The sequence below is a fragment of the Buteo buteo genome, chromosome 26 (genome assembly GCF_964188355.1).
Source record: "Buteo buteo chromosome 26, bButBut1.hap1.1, whole genome shotgun sequence".
Lineage (NCBI taxonomy): Eukaryota > Metazoa > Chordata > Aves > Accipitriformes > Accipitridae > Buteo > Buteo buteo.
In genome coordinates this window covers 16,343,687-16,363,609 of record NC_134196.1, presented here as the reverse complement: position 1 = coordinate 16,363,609, position 19,923 = coordinate 16,343,687, and the positions used below count along the sequence as shown (strand labels likewise).

The window sequence follows — 19,923 nt, the reverse complement described above, 5'->3', positions numbered from 1 at the left end:
TCCTTCCCCCTCGCCCGTCCCCGGGGAAGCTCCGGCCGCGGCGGGCGGGCGTACTGCACGCCGCCCTCGATCTCACCGTCCACCGAGCCCGCCGCCGCACACCCCGTCCCCGCCGAGCGCGGCCCTTCCCCGGCGCAGCGAAGGGGTCGCGCTCACCCTCCCGCCCGCCGCGGCCGGAGCGCGGGTGGCGCCCGGCGGGCCCGGCCCAGGGGCGGCCCCGGCCCGGCCGCCTTTGTTCCGCTCGGCGGCGGGGCGCCCACGTGCAGCGGCGGCACCGCGCCCGCGCAGCCCCGGTCCGGCGGGGAGAGAGTGTGTGTGTGTTTGGGGGGGGGAGCCGCCGGTGGGACGCGGGCCGGGGCGCCGGGACCCCGGCCTGGCCCTTTAAACCTGCCGCGGCGGCGGGGCCCGGCCGGTGCGGGACACGTGAGGCGGCGGTGGCGGTGTGTGCTCTGCCGCCGCTGCCCCGGCTGCCGGGCCGCTCGTGTTTTATCTGGCCGGCCGCCAGCCCCCGGCCGCTGGGTTTTTCGGTTTTTCGCTCTGCCTCCTCCTCCCCTTCTCCCCCCCCCCCTTTTTTTTTTTGCACAGCCCCCTCCCGGTTTTTCCACCCACGGGTAAAGGTGGTTTTTCTTTTCTTTTCCTTTTTTTTTTTTTTTTTTTTTTAAAAACCCTCATCCTGGTTTAGTCCGTGGGCAGGACTCGCATAATAGTATTTCCAGTCCCGGCAGCTCGCATCGCAGACACGAACCCAGGACCGCCCCCCCTCCTTTTTTTTTCCTCTCCCCAACCTCCCGAATCGTTTTATTATTATTATTATTATTTTTTAAATGATCGCTCTTTTTGCCCGCTGCTCACGCTGCTGCCGAAATCCCCGTCTTCCCAGGGTGCATGCTTCTGGCAAGACCGTGCAGTGTTCTCAGTCCATTTTCAGTGTGTCTTATCTTAATTTGTCCTGATCCGATCTAAGCGCGATAGCCACCACTTGCTTTCAATTTGTAGGATTTTTTTCCCCCTTCTTGGTTTGCTCCGACTACCCTTGGAGTATTTCCCTCTCTCCTTGCATTTCCAGGGTCGCAATTTACTCTGCCTTTTCTTCTTCTTCTTTTTTTTTTTTTTTCTTCCTCCCCGCTTTTGAATTGCTTCACGTTACTAACCATTCCTAAATTGTAAGAGAGATTCATTCCCCCTCCTCTTCCACCACCACCAGCACCACTACCACCATCACCTCCTCCTCCTCCTCCTCCCCTTCTCTTCTCCTTTTTGGCAGCACCAGGACGTCCGGTGTGGTGGTGGCAGCGAGCAGCAAAAGCAGCGAGAGCTCGTTTTGCTTCCCCCCCCTTCCAAGGTGCTTTGGAGAGACTGGTGTAAGGCTGAGCAGCAGAAGTCACGATGAGTGCACAAGGTGAGGGACCCGGTCAGCCTTCCACTGCTGCCCAGGAGCAACCTGCAACCGCAGAGCCTCAGAAGAGAGGACGAGGCAGACCCAGGAAGCAACCACAAGTCAGTACCGTATAGATACGTAGAGCCGCAGATCTATAGCGGTGTAGGCATGTACATGTACGTATTATGCTGCGAGCGAAGGGAGTCCCGGAGCCGGGGCGGGGGGCTTTGTTGGGCGCTGCTTCCCGGCGAGGTGGTCGCAGAGGCTGAAGCGAGGGGCTCGGGGGGGGGGAACGGGGACGGGGGAGCGGGGACCCCTCGCCCGGGAGCGGCGGGGGCGGCGGGGTGCTGCCCGCCGCCCGGGGACTTTCACTATTGTGCAGGGAGCGAGCCGGGGCTTTTCAATGTAAATGGGGAACATGGAGCAGCGCGGCTCCGACCAACCAGCGCTCGCTGGGTCATTTCGAGCTGATTTTGAAATTGCGAAAGGCAGGAGCGGGGGAACGGGGCTGCTGTCTCCCTCCTCGCTCAGCCCTCGCAATGTCTCAATCTGGGCGTGTGGCGGGTCCCACCGGGGGCTGCTGCCGCCTCCGAGCTTGACCAGCCCAGCCCCTGCCTGCCCCTAGATCCTGGGCTTGGGGGAGAGGAGGGTGGCGAGAAAGTCGCAAAGGTTTTTTCGCTTTTCTCTTCCCCCCCCCCCGCCCCACCTCCCCCCTCACCCCCCTCGTCGTACGCAGAGAGGTGCCCCCGTTGCCGAGGGAGGTGGGGGAGGCAGCCGGAGGGGGCTTGCCGTGCATTTGCAACACCTTTTGCCTTCGCTCCGGCGCTTTCCCAGGCAGGTCGAGGCGAGGGGGGGGTCTGGGGGGGGCTGTTCCCGGGTCTCGGCGCGGGGAGCGGAGCCCGCCTTCCTCCCCCCGCACCCGCAGCCTCCTCCCGGGCCCCGAAAGGGACGCGCCGGGCTCCTATTTTTCACTGGGAAGACCCGAACCCGCGCTTAAGATTGCTCGATCCGTGCATTATTTCCAAACCAGCCCCCCCCCCCCCCCCCCCCGTTTTTTTCCCTTCCCTTCCCCTCCTCTCCCGAAGTGCCATTGTCGCATCGCCTGGAAATGCCGAGCTGCGCTCAGCCCCCGGGCCAGGCTGCCCGGGAGACCCCCGCGCTTTGCAGCCCCCCCCCCCCCTTTTGCAGACCCGACCGCCCCCCCCCCCGGCGGCGCCACCGAGGGGGGATCCCGCCCGCGGCCGCCGCCGCTGCAGCCGGCAGCTCGGCGGGGGCAGCGCGGGGTTGTTCGCAGCCCGTTCCGTGCCTCCCTCGGAAGTCACGGCTGGGAAGTCGGGCTGCCTGCGGAGCTCGATTTAAAGGCAGCGGCTTCCGCGGGCTTTTAAAAAAAAAAAAAAAAAAAAAAAAAGGTTTGACTCCCATTCATTTAGCATCAGCCCGCTGCCACCGGAGACGGCGAGGGGCTCCGAAACCGCCGAGGGAGCTGAGCAGCAGACCCCCGAGCCGGGGGAAACCCGGCTGCTTCGTCCCCGTCCCCCCCCCGCGATGTGCTCCTGCAAACTGCCCAGAAAGCCCTTTTTGGAGAGCCATCAAAGCCAGCCCCTGCCTCTCCCGCTCTGCCCTCCCTGCCGCTGCTGCTGCCCCCCGGCCCGCATCGCCCCCCGCGCTGCCCTCGCTCAGCCCCAGCAGCCGGCACCGGCCCTTCCTTCTGCCTTTTTTTTTTCTTTTCTTTCCTCCCCCCTTCCCGTAGCGTTTGAATGTATGGAAGAGGAAGAAAAGCACGTCTCCCGGGCGGCGCGGAGCCCAGCTGCGCGGCCCGGGGAAGCGGCGCGGGGAGCCGGGGCGGGCGGGGGGACCCTCGGCGGGACCCCGTCACCCACCGGGAGTGCGAGAGCTGCGGGCTTCGGGGCTGGTTTACGTTAACAAACTGCGTTTAATTAGTTTTACCACATCCTGTAATCCGAATGAAATGTATAACATTTAGGACTAGAGGAGTTTTATAGTATTTATGATTCACTGAATAAATATTTGGAATCCGAACTCTTAGTAATTCGTACCCATTTCGAAGGGCTGGTTATTTACTGTCAGGCAGAGGAGCTAGTTAAGAAAATAGCTGAAAGAATCAGTGTTACTGTCGAGTCGTTTTCGAGTTGGGTTTTTGTTCCGGGTATTTTCTTTCGTCGAGGTTTTTTTTGCCTTGCCAGTGCTCGATTTGAAGAAACTTTCACGTTTGCACTTTAATACAAATAAGTTGTGTGGAGAATAGGTGTGAATATAATGCCGACTGCAGAACAACAGGAAAAAAATCCCTCCCAAATATTTGTGCCCTTGAGAGAGAAAGTAGTCTAAGCTTACTTTACAGTTTTCAAGTAGTTAACTATTTTTTTCACCCAAGTTTGTGCTCGAAACTGCATGTGAAAATTGTATTTTCCTATAATGAAATGCAATTGAAATTAAATGGGTAACTATTATTTTTTTGAATAATCATTCTTACATGAGGGAAATCAGAGCCATCTTCTTTTAAGAATGTGTTTTCTGCTATAGCTTACGTGGTAGACCATGCAAACTTTTCCAAGTTTTTTATGCAATTACAAGGGAAGTTAAACTCTTACTGTGCAAAATATGTTTTTCCTTTACCTCGAGTTGTTTAATTTTTCATGTTGCATTTAAAATACTGTGTTATTTATTTATACTGTTATTTCATGATGTTTTAAGTAACTTCTCAGTTATAGTTTATCCTTCAGATCTGGGTTAGTTGTAGCCTCTCGCCACAATAGCGTGTTTTCCTGTATTTAGGAACCAACTGGTGAACCATCTCCTAAAAGACCAAGAGGAAGACCCAAAGGAAGCAAAAACAAGAGTCCCTCTAAAGCAGCTCAGAAGGTGAGAGATTATTAGAGAGAGTTCCTAATGCTGTTTCTTCATCAACTGGTAGCAAAAAATCCAGTCATTTAGGCTGTGAAGTGTGGGCTTGGAACCCTTTTAATAATGGAAGCTACATAAAGCATGTATTTTGCCTTTTTAAGATTAGAATTAACATGCTGCACGAAGACGCTAGGTACAGAACCTATAAGGGCAGCTTGCTTTTTGAATAGTGTACAGATTAGTGAAGTAACGTAATGTATTTGATCTATTTACTGAGACCTCCTGTATCTAGTAAGGGAATCAACATTAAGGATATTATTTTCTCGATTAAGATTTTTGAAGGAGGAAGATTAATTTCTTGCCCACTTACAGTCATTACTACTACAGACCCAATCTGTATATTAAAGCTAAGTGTTTTGTCAAACACAGGTTAATTAGAAGTAAATCCAATTATGTGTTGATGGAAATGAGTGCATATATTGAAATTTACAGCTTTAAAATGTGATGGTAAAGTAAACTATGAGTTACAGTAAAAGCCTACTATATCTTGTTTCAAAGAGACTTTTACTTGAAGTGCTATTAGTCTTCTGAACCACTACTTCTGCTTGGTGATGGGAGCAGACTTTTGTTCTGGTGGTTCTGAATGCATTTAGCTGTAGGAGAAGCTCCCTGAAGTCACTGCATTTAGTGCATGGACTTTACATCACAAATACAACGTGAAAATGTGACTTGATTTTACTTGCATTGGGGAAAGCTCAGTGTTAGAAAACTGTGCTATGGAGACAAATAATACCTTTCCGTAGGAATTCTTTTAGTGAAGGCAAATAGTTGTGTATAGGCTTGAAAACAAACACGGGAGTTTTGTTTATGTTGATGGTAACACAGCAGTTAGCACTAATTTACAGGTACTAAATTGGAAACAAAAGCTTACAAAATCTGGTAGTGAACTGTAGGGCTTAAGTGTATCAGTGTCTTTTAAGTAGATCTGTGACAAAATGTGTGTGGAAGGTATTTGTGGCCTCATGTAATTACGGTTCATTTTTCAATATGCCTATGGTACTGACCATATTAAGTTTGATAGTTTTCAGTGTTATGAATTACTATAGCAACTACTGATAAATATTAAATTATTAGGGGGTGACTATGGTTTCATGTCTGTTTTGTTGTAAGTGTTCTCAGCATTTGTTTGAGGGACGTTTTACAACTCACTTTAAATTTAAAATTGTTTTTTACATTCTGAGCTGGAAAAAAGCAGTATATTCTGTCAAGAAGTTCATGAATTAGTAAAAAATGCTTTACAGGTTAAGTATTTAAAATATATCAAAGCTACTCTGCAACCTAGTGAGCTTAAAATGTTGATTTTTTTTCTTTATATAGTAAAAATGTTCCTCAGATTCACTTTAAAATAGTTTAAATTTCACTCTTCAAAAGAGAGAGAGCAGTTTTTTATTAGTCTAGCAAATCCAAATGTGAGCTTTAGTATTTTAAATATTACTCTTAGGAGTGTTGGCTTTCCTAGGAGAAATATTTGTAATAAGATTAAATTTTAAGTAATGTGTAGAAATGTGTTTTAAAAAGATATTTCTAAAAGAAATATTAACATTATTTCATTTATATGAGTGATTTGGAAATCAGTATAAATGGCAAATAACTTCAAAACATTCATATATATGTAGGTATATCCCATCAAGAGCTTTCCAGATGATTCTGGTACATGCGGTTGTTTTTTTTTTTAATCTAATTTACGAACTGAGCAATTTCATTGTAACATTTTGATTTTCAGAATGCATCAAGTTACTGCTCTAATTAAAGCAAACCCTTTTGGGTGTTGATAATGTGAAAAATTGACCCAAGACCACAAGTCTTTTTTATCATAAAAAAAAATGTTGAGGGGTATGTAATTATAAGTCTTACTTGTTTCTAGGCTTGTAGATGAAGTATATAAATATTTGATATATCCTCTAAAACGTAAAACACCTATAAAGCCTTAGTAGAAGAAAGTCACTGAGATCACATTTCGAATAAATATTTTAGCTCTTTTTCCAAATTGATAATTAACCCTGTCTAAAATGGTTCAGCTTCTCACCAGGCATCTCAAAGTATCTTTTTATGTAATATTAATTCTGATAGTTTTCCTAACAGTAATACGAATGGAAAGGTTTTGGCACTGTAAGAAAGCTTCATTTGGTGGTGAGGGTATCACCTCTTAAAAGAGCGACCTATATGTTTGATTTTGCGGTAAACATGTTTACGCATACATATGCATACATGTATTTATTTAAGGTTTTCTAGAGCCTGTCTCAAGTCTCAGAAAGAGAGCTGGCTAACTTAGCCTAAGCCCCGCTACATGTGAACCAGCGTACTATACCACACTACTGGAAATTGCTGGAATTTCTAAAGGCTAGTGTGTGGCCTGTGTGTTCCAAAGGGACCTCACTGAAATGTATGAGAGTGTTCACAACATGTAAGATAAACGCTGGCCAGGAGAACCCACCGGGCAGCCATGAGAAGGCACTCATGATTAATTGATTGGGTGTTCTCTTGCAAACCATTACACATCACAATTAAAAATGTATTGCACAAACTGGCAGCGAGTTAAAAATACTCCAGAACTGGGACTTTGTTTTGTTACACTTCAAAAAGGAAATACCCCTAAATCAGTTGAGGGACAGTTTACCCTGGAATCATGGTTGTGTTGTGTATTTAAAATTTCTTGGTGCATGGGATTATTTTTTTTTCTTTTTTTTTTTTCTTTTTAGCTTTCAGAGCTTGTGTTTGGTCTTAGTAAACTGGCCTTGGGGCATCTGAAAACAAACTGTGCTTGTTAGGAAATTAGCAATGTGAAACTTGACAATGCATACAGAATGTTGCAAGACCAATTGGACAGCTAATAATGTGGCAATTACTCTAATTTTAGGTAATATGCATTTTTTTTAAAAGCCTTGCATATCACACATGCCTAACTTGTTATAAACTGGACACAAAAGGTAAACTGCATTTTATAGAAAACCAAACCATTTCTCGATTGTTTAATTTTCAGGAACAGAAGGAACACAACGAGTTAGCAGATGAGAAGAGATAGATGCAAAAAGACTCTTAATCATCTTGTACTTGAACCCCCACAATTAGGCTGTTACTGAAGTCTGTGTCTTTAAACAAGTCATTCTGTTATTCATTTAAAATATTTGTAAAAAATTAGCAAAAAAGTGAAGATTTAATTTTTTTTCCTAAAGAACAACTAGTTTTGTGGGAAGACCCTTGTAGGGATGTTCCTTTTTAGTTTCCCGGGTGTTCTGTGGTTGAGTTTTATTTGTTAGGCTGAGCTCTGTTCCCAGCCCGTCGCATTTCCCTTAAGCATTCAAGGGCTTTTCTTTGTTTAGCTCCTGTAGTTGAGCTTGACAAAAATACTGTATAGGCATAAATACTCTCCTGTTTGGAAGGAGGAAACACAACTGTGAGGTTAAAAAAAGGAGTAGTAGCTACTATGTGTTCGTCTCGAAAGAAAATGTCAAGTGATATCCCAGGAATACCCAAAAGTAAAGGCTCTGTAGTAAAATGCACCTTCAGTTTAAGTATTTTGAGTTTTCTGGTAGTTATGATGCAGTGAAATTCACTGCAAATACCTCCAGATCTTGAAACATTATCCTCTGAAAACCAGAACTTGTGGTGCTGTGTGTGACTGCTCTTACTACTGTCTCTACATTACATGGCCAGAGTTTGGTATGTAGAAAGGCATGTCCCTGAGTTAAGCAGTCCAAAGGTAAAAAAAAAAAAAAGGTGCATGTGACCAGGACTCTGCCCTAAATTGGTTCATGAAAATCTATTTGGCTTCTCCATGCTTCATTCATTCTCACCAACACCAGTCATTACAGGCTTAAAGGGAAAACAGGATCAGATTTATCAAGTGATCGTAGCATGGTTATTGTACCTAAAAAATAAGAGACCTCAAAATCAGGCGTTTTGAGCAAGATGGGAGAAGCAGGAGAAGACTGACGCCTGTTTAGAATTAAAATGGGTAAAACAGGACATGGGAAGTGTGATATTTTTGTATCTAGCCAATGCCTAAGTTTCTCTTAAGAGGATTGGGTTTTTTTAAGAAAATAACTTTTTTTTAGGAGAGGGACAGGTTCCTGGGCAAGGTCTTTTGACAACAGTGATCTTCCTCCCCAGAACTCTCAGTTATTTCACCTGATTTACAGCTCTGACATGTTTTATCTGAGGTCTCCAGCAGATCATTTTGCAAAGTGGATAGAGTTCTCCAAATTTGGATTCTGTTGCAGTTGAGATCTTCCTTGACAATAGATAGATGCCCAAAGAGCACTTTACAGCCGTTCAATTATTTATACTTGTCTTGTCTTGTTAATTGCTTTCAGTAGTACAGCCTGGGTTTCTGTCTGGGCACGGCACATTTATGCAAGGAGGAGGCAGAGCTGGTGGGCAGTCAGTCCCTGGGCTGCTGACAGCAGCTCTTTGGAAGCAGGTTTGGATGGAGGAGGGTTTAGGGGAATTGCAAATCTGCCTGGGGACTGTTCGCTCCCTTCCAGGCAGCAATGACTGGAACGCCCCTCTTTCTCACCTGAGACAGAAGAAACCCCACGCACTTAAAGCGAGTAAATCTAGTTCTGTTCCTAAAATGGGACGTGGCAAAAATGATGTGTTCGTATTATTGGTTATGAGAAATTTCATAGTTTTTCATGAAATACCATAAACTTGTGTTTGATAACATACCTGGCCTGCCTTCAAGTTTGGTGATCTTGTGTCTTAGCTGTGTAGAGCAAGATCACGCCTCGTAGCGTAGCACCAAATGGTAAGAAAACCCTGGCCAAACACATCTCGGTTTCAAAAAGCGCTTTGGAGGGTGACGGCAGCAGCTTCCTTCCTGACCGAGCAGGTACCCACCGCTGCGCGTCGGGTGCCTGGAACATGTGCGTCTCACTGCCCCGATGAGGATCCGTCTTCCCTCTGGGTGGCGTGGGGCTCTCTGGATTTGTTCCGAGCTTCAGAGGCAACACTTCAATTAAAGCAAAGAACCGACAGACTGGCATGTTTCTGATTATGCAAATACCTGTTTCAGAGGAAAGGCAATGCTTAGGCACTTACGTGTTCCTTTTCTTATTAATTACTTGAAAATTATATGGAGAAACATTGAATTATTTGTCTGATATGCAATAAAACCTTTCTTCAAGCGCTTAAATTAAAAGACAGTCTTGTGCTGTTGGAGAAAATACAGGCTGCGTTTGCAAAATGCAAAGGAAAAAAAATCCTGAGGGGAAGAGGGGGAACTTCATGTCTTTATAGTCACCACTGGCCTGCCACTGCTTCTTTTGGGTGTTCCAGAAGCGTTTTGTCTTTCTCTTCCCTTGGAATGGAGATAAAAACGTCCACTTTGGAGGTTCTTGTCGTTCATTTTCTGCAGTTTAGTCTGTGGAAGCCTTCCTATTTACTTACAGAATCGCTCTGTACCGAAACATCGTCTCTGGCATGCCCCGCTGTTTGCTCAGCTCACCTCTGGGGAAGATTTGGTTTTGATAAGAACTATGGAAATATTATTCTTCTAACATGAGGTGGAAATGGTATACAGCAGGAATATAGTGCCTTTCAATCCGAAGGGTCCCCGAGCATGTGACAAACTGATACCCTCACTAGCCAGCAGGAGCACTGGCCACTGCTGACATGGACCTTCCTCGGGGTGAAGCCTCGCATTGTTCGTGGCACGCGGCCACGCTGCGTGACAGTTTATGGCAGGAAGCAAAGATTAGTTATTCAAAGAAATCTCTCATGTTCTCTTTCCCATCAAACTAGATTATATGCTGCCGATAAACTTACCATTTGTGTCAGGTTTGTAGGAACTTTAATTGCGAGACCAAAGTAGTTTTCATTCATCAAAAGGTAATTTTTTTTTTCGTAGAGTTTTGGAAGAGGGCCTTTCCTTCAGATGTGGTAAAATACAGAAGAAAATAGATGGCGTTTGTGTTCTCATAACATGTCAGGTGTTGATTTGTTATGAAGAATTTTAAGCAATATTTTCTCTTAAGAGTTGTGGCCAGTGTTTCGTGAAATAAACATAAATGCAGGGGGCTACAGCTCGTCAAAACTAAACTACATCTTGGTTTGCATACTTCAGGTTTTAAGGTATAAAGAAATGAACACTTTAAAAGGAAACAAAACTCTGAAATAGACAGCTACAGTGTATAGTAAATGCACTTTAACAAGTATTCTCATAAGAGGGTTTCACCTTACATGTAACGCTGGTATAAGTGATTAAAGAGCAAGTTTCCTCTTTTAACAAGTCTGAGTGATAATTTTGCCCTTTAGGAGTGTGAATTTTATTTTTCACAGTTTTCTTCTTGGTGAGATATTTATTTCAAAGTAATTGCATTTAACTTGCAGGGCATTTATTTTTTTCCAGAGATTCCTCTACTACTTCCTCAGCTCAAGTTCTCTTTTAGAGGGATCCGCTTTACAGAGCATTAGGTTACAGTATATGTTACAGAGATTGACCAGCAAGTGATTTATTTAATGACACAGTTGATTTCTAAGGGCAAATCAAATACACATACAGTTAACTAGAAAAAAAGCAATTCATGGAAATGTGGAATCACATCTACAGAGTGTGTACTAAAAGTCTTCATTCTCAGGGACTTTGTATGTGGTGAGTCCTGCCCTCACTAGAGCTGGTGGCAAAATCCTCATCACCCTCAGTGGGATTACTCACTTGATGAGGTGTATGGATGGGCAGAGCCTACCTAGAGAAAATAACCTGCAATTCTCATTTTAAAGCCTGTAAGTATTTTAGTGTAGCATGTGAGTAGTAATATTTACAGTGTCACGCAGTGAATTAATGGAAGAGCCTGTAAGAGAACCTGTATTTCCTTTACACAGAGCTCCAGGACCGACTGCTGGGCTTACATAAATATAGCTGTCACTTCTAGGGCACCTTCCATGGTGTTGCCTTAACCCCGAAAAGGGAAGGTGTGTTTTGGACCAGCCAAAGGTTTGCTTACAGCTTAAGGATGTGCTCTTACCTGGAAAACTTCATGTGAAGTAGAGGAGCTCTGTCCCGGTATGAACGCACGCACGCGTTCGTGGTGATAGTCTGTCCAAATCCATTTCACGCATGAACATCGTGAGGCTAAAAGAAGGAATTTGGCTGCAATAAACCACTTTGTTGAGGCTTGAAGCAGGCTGTATTTTTCATTTAGTATCTTCAGGTAGTTTCTGACAGCCTGTGAAAGACCAGGTTTGATGGTGTTGGGGTTTCTGGGGTTCCCAAACTGCCCGGTGGCTGGCGGGGGCCGAGCTCCCCCAGCTGTACTGCGGGCGCTGGGCTGCTGGCTCTGCTGGGACACGCTCCTCTGTGCCCGTGGGCGTGGGGGGGATATCGGGGCTGGGGGCACCCGTAGGCGTGGGTGAGGCATCCCTGGGCCGCAGTGGCTAGGAAATGTCAGAAAAAGCAACGTAATCACGCTCCGCTGAAAACCCCGTAGAGCGGATGGGGGGCTCGGTGCCACCCCAGTGGTACAGTGATGGGTGATCTTACAGTGAAGGAGTTCCTAGTTACTGAGGCAGTTGAGCAATGCTGAGGTATAAAATACGTTGCGTTTCTTTTCCCTTTACAGAAAGCAGAAGCCACTGGCGAAAAGCGACCCAGAGGCCGGCCCAGAAAATGGGTAGGTATTTCACTTCCAGTCGTTTGATTTATTTGCTGTGTTATAAAGCATGTTATAAAGTCCATTCTTTAAGAGAAGAATTATTTCTGCTTCATTTGTGAAAAAGAACATCCATCTTCTGTGTCTGTTTGTTCTGGTGGATTGACTAAAGGGTTAAGATAGCAGAGGAGTTAAGCACAGCTTCCTACCTTTAGACTCTGGTAGTTTGCTCAGGATACTTTACTATTAAATGTTTGCTGGGAGTGAATATTTATGTGTCTCTTATCAGCATGAAAAGAGGCACAACTCTTCCTTCAAAAGAGAGTAACAATGAGATAACTTGTTCAGTAATTGAGTAACAAAGGTTAAAGGGGCACTATCAGACATCAGAAGGTGATTAAGAGAGGTGATAACATTCAGACGTAGTGTGCACAAGATAAAAGTTTTAAAACCGAAACTTTGTCCTACATTGCCTGGAAACACAGCATATTTTCCTTAAGTCCAGTGAGAAAGAACAAAAATGAACAGCAGGATATTTGCATTTAGAATTAAGTTTTTCCATTCTGGGCCATTCATGCCTCATATAATTGTAACGACTGGTAATATGTTTCATTAAGTTCCCTCTTTCCCTGGCCATTTAGTCTGTAGACGTGGCTATCGGACACATGTGGTTTGATTCTTGGGCCATGGAAAGATTTCAGTCTCAGATACTTGAAATTCTGTGTTCTCACTGATGTTTACAGCTGATGAGTCTGCCTGGTGCACCTCTCCTCTGCATGTCTTTCACTTATGCGTACGCTTTCAAAAGAAAAGTGATGGGGGTGTCACTTGGAAAACATGATGGGATATTAGAAGATACGAAGGTGTGGCCATGTGCTCCATCCCACATTAACATTTCTGATTTCCCTTTTCCAGTTCCCTTTCCCTTTTTCTGGTCAACATTTTTCTTTAAACTACTTTTTCGAATCCGTCCCTCCCAATCTCAGTTTTGCTCCCTTATTTGACTCTGCCTTCTCTTTCCTTTCTGCATCCTGTCGTTCTTCCCTCCTTTTGTTCAGTTCTTCTGCATAGATGTTAATACAGCTGTAAAAGTATACACTTGCAAAAGCTCCAACAGCACCAGAAGGTACTTAAAACTGCAAGCTGAGGTTCTCCAGAGTATCAGCAGCTAAACACAGGAGAGATGGCTTTACCAGTCACTTTAAGAAATAGTTCTGTAGCGTTGTCCAGTGATGAAGTACCCCAGGATATTGCTGTGGAGAAAACGGTCTGTTATGCGCTACATGTATTGCTTATGCCTCTACTTTTTAAGGCAGGCAGATTTCAGGTACAAGAAGCGGCTCTTTGGCATTAGGAAACAAGGTGGTGTATTCAAACCTACCCGTGGTGGGGATCTTCGCAAAGGCAGCTCGCAGAAAGCAAACGCCAAGAGCAGTAAAACATGGAGCGGTTACTGTCTGCTCCCTCCCATCCACCTCGGAGCTTGCACGTGTGGATGCCGAGTGTTACTTGCCTGATCCTCGCCTTGGGTGCAATCCCAGGGGAAGCAGCAGAAATAGCTGGTTTATGAGGGTCACTGAATTGGGAATGTGTGATAGATGGGGGTGGTGGAAGAGCTCTGCAAAAAGGGGAAATGCAGCGGTCTGAAATGGTAAAAGAGTTTCTCTCCCAAGCACTCATAGTCAGAAATTAAGGTGAGTTTTTGGTGAAAAGGGCTAAATCTAACGCTTGTGGCATCTTTTAGGCTAGAATGTTTTGTATCTTTATGGGGAGGAAAGAATGGGCAGCATCAGTGGAGCATTAAGTTTAGCATGGGCTGTTTGTCCGGTGAAGAATCTGATTGCAGAAATGGGTATTATTGGTTAGCTAGTAGGCATATGCATTACTTGATTGTGAGACTGATGCAACAGCTGAACTCATTTTTTTGAAATAAGGCATGTTTTCAAACTCGGTATTACTTTGCTGTTGTGCCTGTTGAAAGCAGTCTTTTTATTTGCTTATTCCAATGATATGATTGCTTCTTGTGATTTTCAGAGATAATGCTCCTATCTCCAGCTTGCCTTGAGATAATTCTATAGACTGTTAGAATTATATGTGCCTTTTTTCCCCTCTCTTTCTTCTCTCTTTCCAGTTTAAATTAGGTTCATGGGTTCCTCCTTTGTGCACGATGAAATGGAGAGTGATGTTATATTTTGCTCCAGAAAGAAATGTGGTTAAATGATTATAAGCCATTATGGTGCCAACTATAAGCAAAGGTAATATTTGAAATCAAGGGAGGATTCTGCCCAAAAGCAGATAGCACAGTATCATCCTTTCCATTTTGACATCCAACACGTACTCAGAAAACATCCCTTTTTATCACCCAAACTTCCATTAAGTCCTTAGTGATTATTTTCTTCTTTAATCCAATTTATTTACATATTAATCCTTAATTATGATGGTTCTGTATCAGTGAAAGTAAGGAGTGTGTAGGGTTCTTTTTTGTGGAGAGGGCAGAATTCTATTTGGCAGGTATTTTCCTAAGTTTGTAACCCTTTTTTCGAGTCTAGAGGTTCTGTGTCATATGTTGTTCATCAAATTGTAAAGTATTATTTCTGCTGTTTCCTTCAATATGCAGACGCAGAGACATATGAGCTAACAGACCACTGTAGAATTCCGGTAGCTGGTCTTTCTGCCGGTTCAAATTAAGTATTTAATGTTTGTGATTCGCAATGTATTTATTTATATATTATTTTTTAGAGGAGAAATAAATCTTTTTGACTAGTATAAAACTGGGAAGGGGGAGGGAGACCCCAAGTGAGGAGGGCAAGTAGCCCAGTTTATCACAAGCGCGTGAGACATCCAATGATCTTTTTAATGCAAGAACGTGTACTTTGCAAAGTTGTCAAGGAAAAGAAGACCTTTGTCAGCAGAACAGACAGTAAAGATTGACAAACTCTCTGAAAATAAAATATTTGGCTGCTTAGAAAAGCTTTCCAAATGCGGGGAGCTAATTGAATAAAAATCCTGATGATAACAAGGATCATGCAGGTGGTAAATGAACATATTTGGAATCAGAAACACAGTGCCTGCTGCTGTAAAACTCATCTTCACTGTAGGTCGCTGCACGTGTGTGAAGCGCATTGAAGGCTGTGAGTCCTATTAACTGGGAGGGAGGTAAACCTCTTCATGACCTTGGTACTCCTTAATTTTAGAGGTTTTAATGCAGGAACATTTTCTCAGCTCTTTGGATGCAGCTGCGTTAGTGTGTTAGGTCAAATGAGGAGCGTGCTTTGGAAATGAATCTCCTAATTGTCCCCACTCACAGTATGCACTATGGAGCAGTCCCTGAGCTCGTGGGCTGGATTCCTTTTGAGGGAAAGCAAATTGGATCCAGTAGGCATTCACCCCATAGGACTAGGCTAGGACAAAGTAAAAACCTCTTGAAAGGTGCGTGGTGTGGACCTTAGGTCCTCAGCACCAGCCTTTTTTTTTTCCTGCTGGTCCACATTGTCTATGTGTTGTAGACATACCCTTTGATGTTTGGAAAAGGCAGATGAAGCAGCCTGCTTTTTATTAGCAGAATTATTTTATGTAGCATAGGCATAAAGTCAAATTCATAGCTATGGAGATTCACATTCCCAGAAGTCAGTGGAAGGTTTGTCATTGAGTTCATCAGTGCCAGGTTTTCACCACTGAGCCCTCATGCTGCTGCTTGTGGAATCAGCAGCGGTTTTGCCAATGGCTTCACGTAACCCTCTGTAAAGAGCTCATAGTCAAAGCCATTTTATTTTGGTTTTTTTTGTGTATGTCTAGAAGTTGACTGAAAGGAGGGGTCTGAAGGGTTGGGAGTAGAGCAGGAGACTGAATAATCAATTATGCTGTTTGTTCCAAAGAACTGCATTGAAAACCCGTGGAAATTTCATAGACTTCTGGTGCTCTCAGGCATCAGTTTAATGGAGAAACCTGAAACCCAGTTCTGAAGTTGATGCTTAAAAGCATATTTGTGTTTTATTTCCATTGTTTTTGTTATGTCTTTAGATAGACTTTTGGCATTGTCTGATTTCACCTCCACATTGTCCAACCGGAACCACAGATTCACTGCATGGCATGGCAGAGTTGCTCAAAAAATCAAGGAACAGTCCCGAGCTTTTTGCAGCTTTGAGCAGGACTGTGGTGGGGAGGAGAGATGGCTGATGCTGTGCCATGAAACTGTTTTAAAGGGTGGAAAGATGCAGTTCTGGAAGCTGCATGATTGTAACAGCAGAAGAGAATCAGTGACTTTCCAAGTGCAGGGTGCACGTGAAGTACCTGTGTAGCCATCTCGTCACTGATGGCCAGGTAACAACTGAGACTTGTTCAGAAAACCTCTCTCTCTTTCAAGAATTTTGTTTTCTTCTAGATAGTCTAGGTAGCACATTTCAGGTTGGTAGAAGATAAAAGATAATCAGAAATGAACTTAATTTCCTTAAGCAGGAGCTTTATCTGATCCCATCATGATTAGCTAGACTTTATAGTACTTTTGAAGCTCAGGTTTTCCCCTTTTCAATGACGGCAGAATTTTACTTTATACTGAAAGTTAGTTTCAGCGGTGCCAAACCACGTTTAAAAAATCATTACAAAAATGCTTTTTGTTCTAGTAACTTTTTCCTCAGATTATTTCCCGCTGCAGTTTTGACATAGCTGAGATATCAAACCTTAAACATGGAATTTGTGAGATGTTTCTATGCCAGCAGTCCCAGAAAGCCTGTGTCAGGGCAAGGAATCCTAATCCTCGTTCACTTGTAAGATTTTGAAAATGAGGTTCTGAATGTTGAAGGAATGCATATCACGAGAACCTTGTTGGCTCAGAAGACCCATTGATGTTTTGAGGCTATTTCTTGCCCATAATGAGTCTTTGCAAACCGTTATCTAAGTAGAAGTTTCTGTCTGGTAGTGCCATGCTCTGTGATGTGAAGCTGTTTAACCAATTGTGCTTATTTCTCACGCAGTGCAGTCATTTTTGTCTCATATGAAGTCATAGTCTAGGAGGTGCTTAAAGTCACGCAGGCTTCTTCGCTGGCCAGTGGAGAGAGAAGGATGCTCTGAGATCGTAGCCCATCCTGACTTGAAAAAGTCTTTGTTACAGGCGTGGTGGATTCTTGGCTGGAAATGGCAACCTTTTGCCATTGGGAAGGACAGCTGAGATAATAAAAAAAAGACTCACATCGGACTTGTAGATAGCAAAAGCTATGTGTGAGAGATCCCCCCCTTTGCTGCCATGGTGCTTACCAGTGCATTCCGAAGCTGGGCTAGAGATTCCGTTGTTAGGAGAACATATATTTGTTTGAATGAATTACTTCATGGTCCCTTTCGAGCAAAACCATGATTGAGGTAAAACTTAAATCATGTGTATTGGATGAGAATGAAAAAGGAAGTTGCTATGTATGTAATTATAGAAGATTACACAGATAAAAATTTGGTTTCCTGTACTTGGAAGAATAATGTCATTTCAGTTACTTTATGTCTTTCCAGCTTTTGAATGCAGTATCTATGGTGTTCCTGTTTTGTGTGAAGCACATCATGAAAATTTGCACATGTGGCTGTTATTCTAATCTTCCAAATTACCTTACCTTCTTTGTGAAGGTCACTGATAATATTTTGTAACATGGTAATATAAAATACCTTCTTTCATGGACATGTTTTACATCTGTGTGGGCAAGACTGTCACCTGGGAGGGGTCATCATTTCAGTTGTCTAAAGAGCTTGAAGGGGCTTTTATAATTACGAAAACCAGACTATTGAGCTCTCTTCTTCAGAATTCCTAAACTTAAGAAGTGGATGAAGGATGTGAATTGAACTCCTTAAAAGCTTTATGCCTGTACATTTACTTTCCGGTTCAGATGATCTGTAGAAGAAATCATCTCTCAAAACCTGAAAATTTTGACAAAAGCAGTGACTGTTGAACTTTTCTCCTATGACTAACGTATTTAATGGTCTTTTTTTTGCCATTTTTTGTCCTTTTTTCTATTCAACATTCTGGGAAAGGGAAAAAACATCTTGCATGCTTGTATCACATGCATAAAAATTCACAAAAAATGTGGTCTGTCTCACTTATGTTCAGAGAGGTATGTGTCTTCAGTTGTCTAGAAGCTTGTCTGAGCAAATAGTGTCCTTCTTTGGAATCTCAAGTCCTGTTTCTTGTTGGTATAAGTAGATGTGGCACCGTTTATATCAAGTGCAGGTCTTCCTGTAGACCACAACAGAAAATTTAGCCAAATTGTTGCTTTTCTAAAATAAATCTATATTACTGAGAGGATATTTCACTCATTCTCTAATTTGCTTCCACTTCCCTTAAGGAGTATTAAAAGATACCCAGTTTAGCTAAAAAATAATTTGACTTTAGCTGTCATTTCAGAATTCTTAAAGGCAAATCTTTTATACTGTTTGAGGTCCAAAGAGGAAATTTTAACGGGCAAAAAATGCAGAAACTAAAAATACAACACCTGTACTGAAAGGTAAATTGAATTTCTGAGCCATTTCTTTTTTATGATCTCAGATAATGGCTGTTCAAGAACTTTAAAAATTAGTTTTCCATTTGGCTGTGTATTTGATTTTGTAAGCCTCACTGCCCATTTTACGTACAAGGAAACTGAGCACGGAGGCTGGTCGTGGCAGCATCAGGAGGCATTTTTTGCACCTGCAGTGTTTGAATTCTCAGGTTTGTTGCTAGTTATCAGCAATTGTTCATCCAACTACCTGGCAGAGAAAACCTATCGGGTAGTGGAAAGTACAGGCACTCGTTCTTGCTCCTACAATTCCATTTTCACCGTTGAAAATGTTATGAATGCAGAAAGAGAAGCTGGGCCTCACCTCCATTGAAAATGCACTCCACAAGGTTAATTGCCTTGCCCAAGGAAATCTGTAGAAGAGCCAGGAATAGAACTCGGATTTCCTGGCAGCCTGCCCTGTGCCTCAGCTCAAGGCCATCCTCCTTCAGTAAAGCTCGCTCACGAACAGGTTGGATGAGGGAGGGAAAGGCGCTTTTCAATTCTGTATCTTAAACCGATACATGGGTTTTAGCTGTTTCTGTAAACTCAGGCCTCGGTATCTCAGTATCTGTAGTGTGTGTCTAACTGGTGGGCAGTGAGGGGTATGAGTAAGATATTAAAAAAATCCATGTATTCTCTATAAACAGGATAGAGTGGAGAGATTGGGGACCAGAAGGGTTTTGAACCAAACCGAAATACAAGCCTGAAAGGTATTTGATGTGTATTGGTGGTATTTTCTCGTCGTTGTACCTTAATTACGTATACAAGTCCGATACTGATCCAGTAAACAACAAATGTAGTCACGAAACCTGAGTGCCTAGTTCCTTTGAAGGTTTTGGATGTGGTGACTCCACTTCCCAGCACTGGCCGACCTGAGCCACAGCCGTGGGACAGGGCCCTGCCAGGTCACCTCAGCCAGAGTCGGGATTTCCATTCCCTGACCTCTCCAAAGGTAGTGGTGCAGAGGGAGTAAAACCCCCGGGTGTTGAAGTGGGATCCAGGACAGAAGATTTGGAGTCAAGACTTCTAGGTTTTCTTGTAATTTCTGATTAATTGTGCAGCTTATTTAATGTATCCGTGCCAAATTCTGCTTTATGCTGTGAGCCCCAGTAATGCAGCAGGAGCCTTACGAGAAAATACCATTTACTCTCTGCCAGTGATAGAAAAGGGCCATCTTACAGATGGCAGTCAGTCCCCGTGTGGGTGAATTTGCTCCTCTCAATTAAGAGTTGTTATGATAATAATTAAAGAGGAGTAATACTTCTGGCTTTGTTCTGCATTCCTTACTGACCCAAGCAGGAGATGTGGATGCCGAAGGCATGCAGGGTTGGGGAGAGGCTAGTACTGTGATAATTAATATTTGGAAAGTGCTTTCAGGTGTTTGAATGAAAGTCATTACATGCTCTAAGTGCAAGTATTGTTATTTCCTCTTCCTTAATCCTGCAACTAAGCCTCACTTTAAATTGCAGTTCAGTATTAGATTTTTGGTATGAGGCTAGATTTTCAGTAAGAAAGTGGGCTT

The 19,923-nt window shown here is 43.8% G+C and overlaps 1 protein-coding gene across 2 annotated transcripts in view; it reads left to right on the top strand.

The window, feature by feature from the left end:
* The first annotated feature begins 329 nt into the window (after positions 1-329).
* Positions 330-19,923, top strand: part of HMGA2 (high mobility group AT-hook 2) — a 120,139-nt gene continuing 100,545 nt past the window's right edge. For both annotated transcript variants that reach the window (XM_075058054.1, XM_075058055.1), the window contains exons 1-3: positions 330-1,497; positions 4,175-4,261; positions 11,863-11,913. In XM_075058054.1, coding sequence (XP_074914155.1) covers positions 1,387-1,497; positions 4,175-4,261; positions 11,863-11,913 — 249 coding nt within the window. In that variant the 5' untranslated portion in view covers positions 330-1,386. The remainder of the gene's footprint in view (positions 1,498-4,174; positions 4,262-11,862; positions 11,914-19,923) is intronic.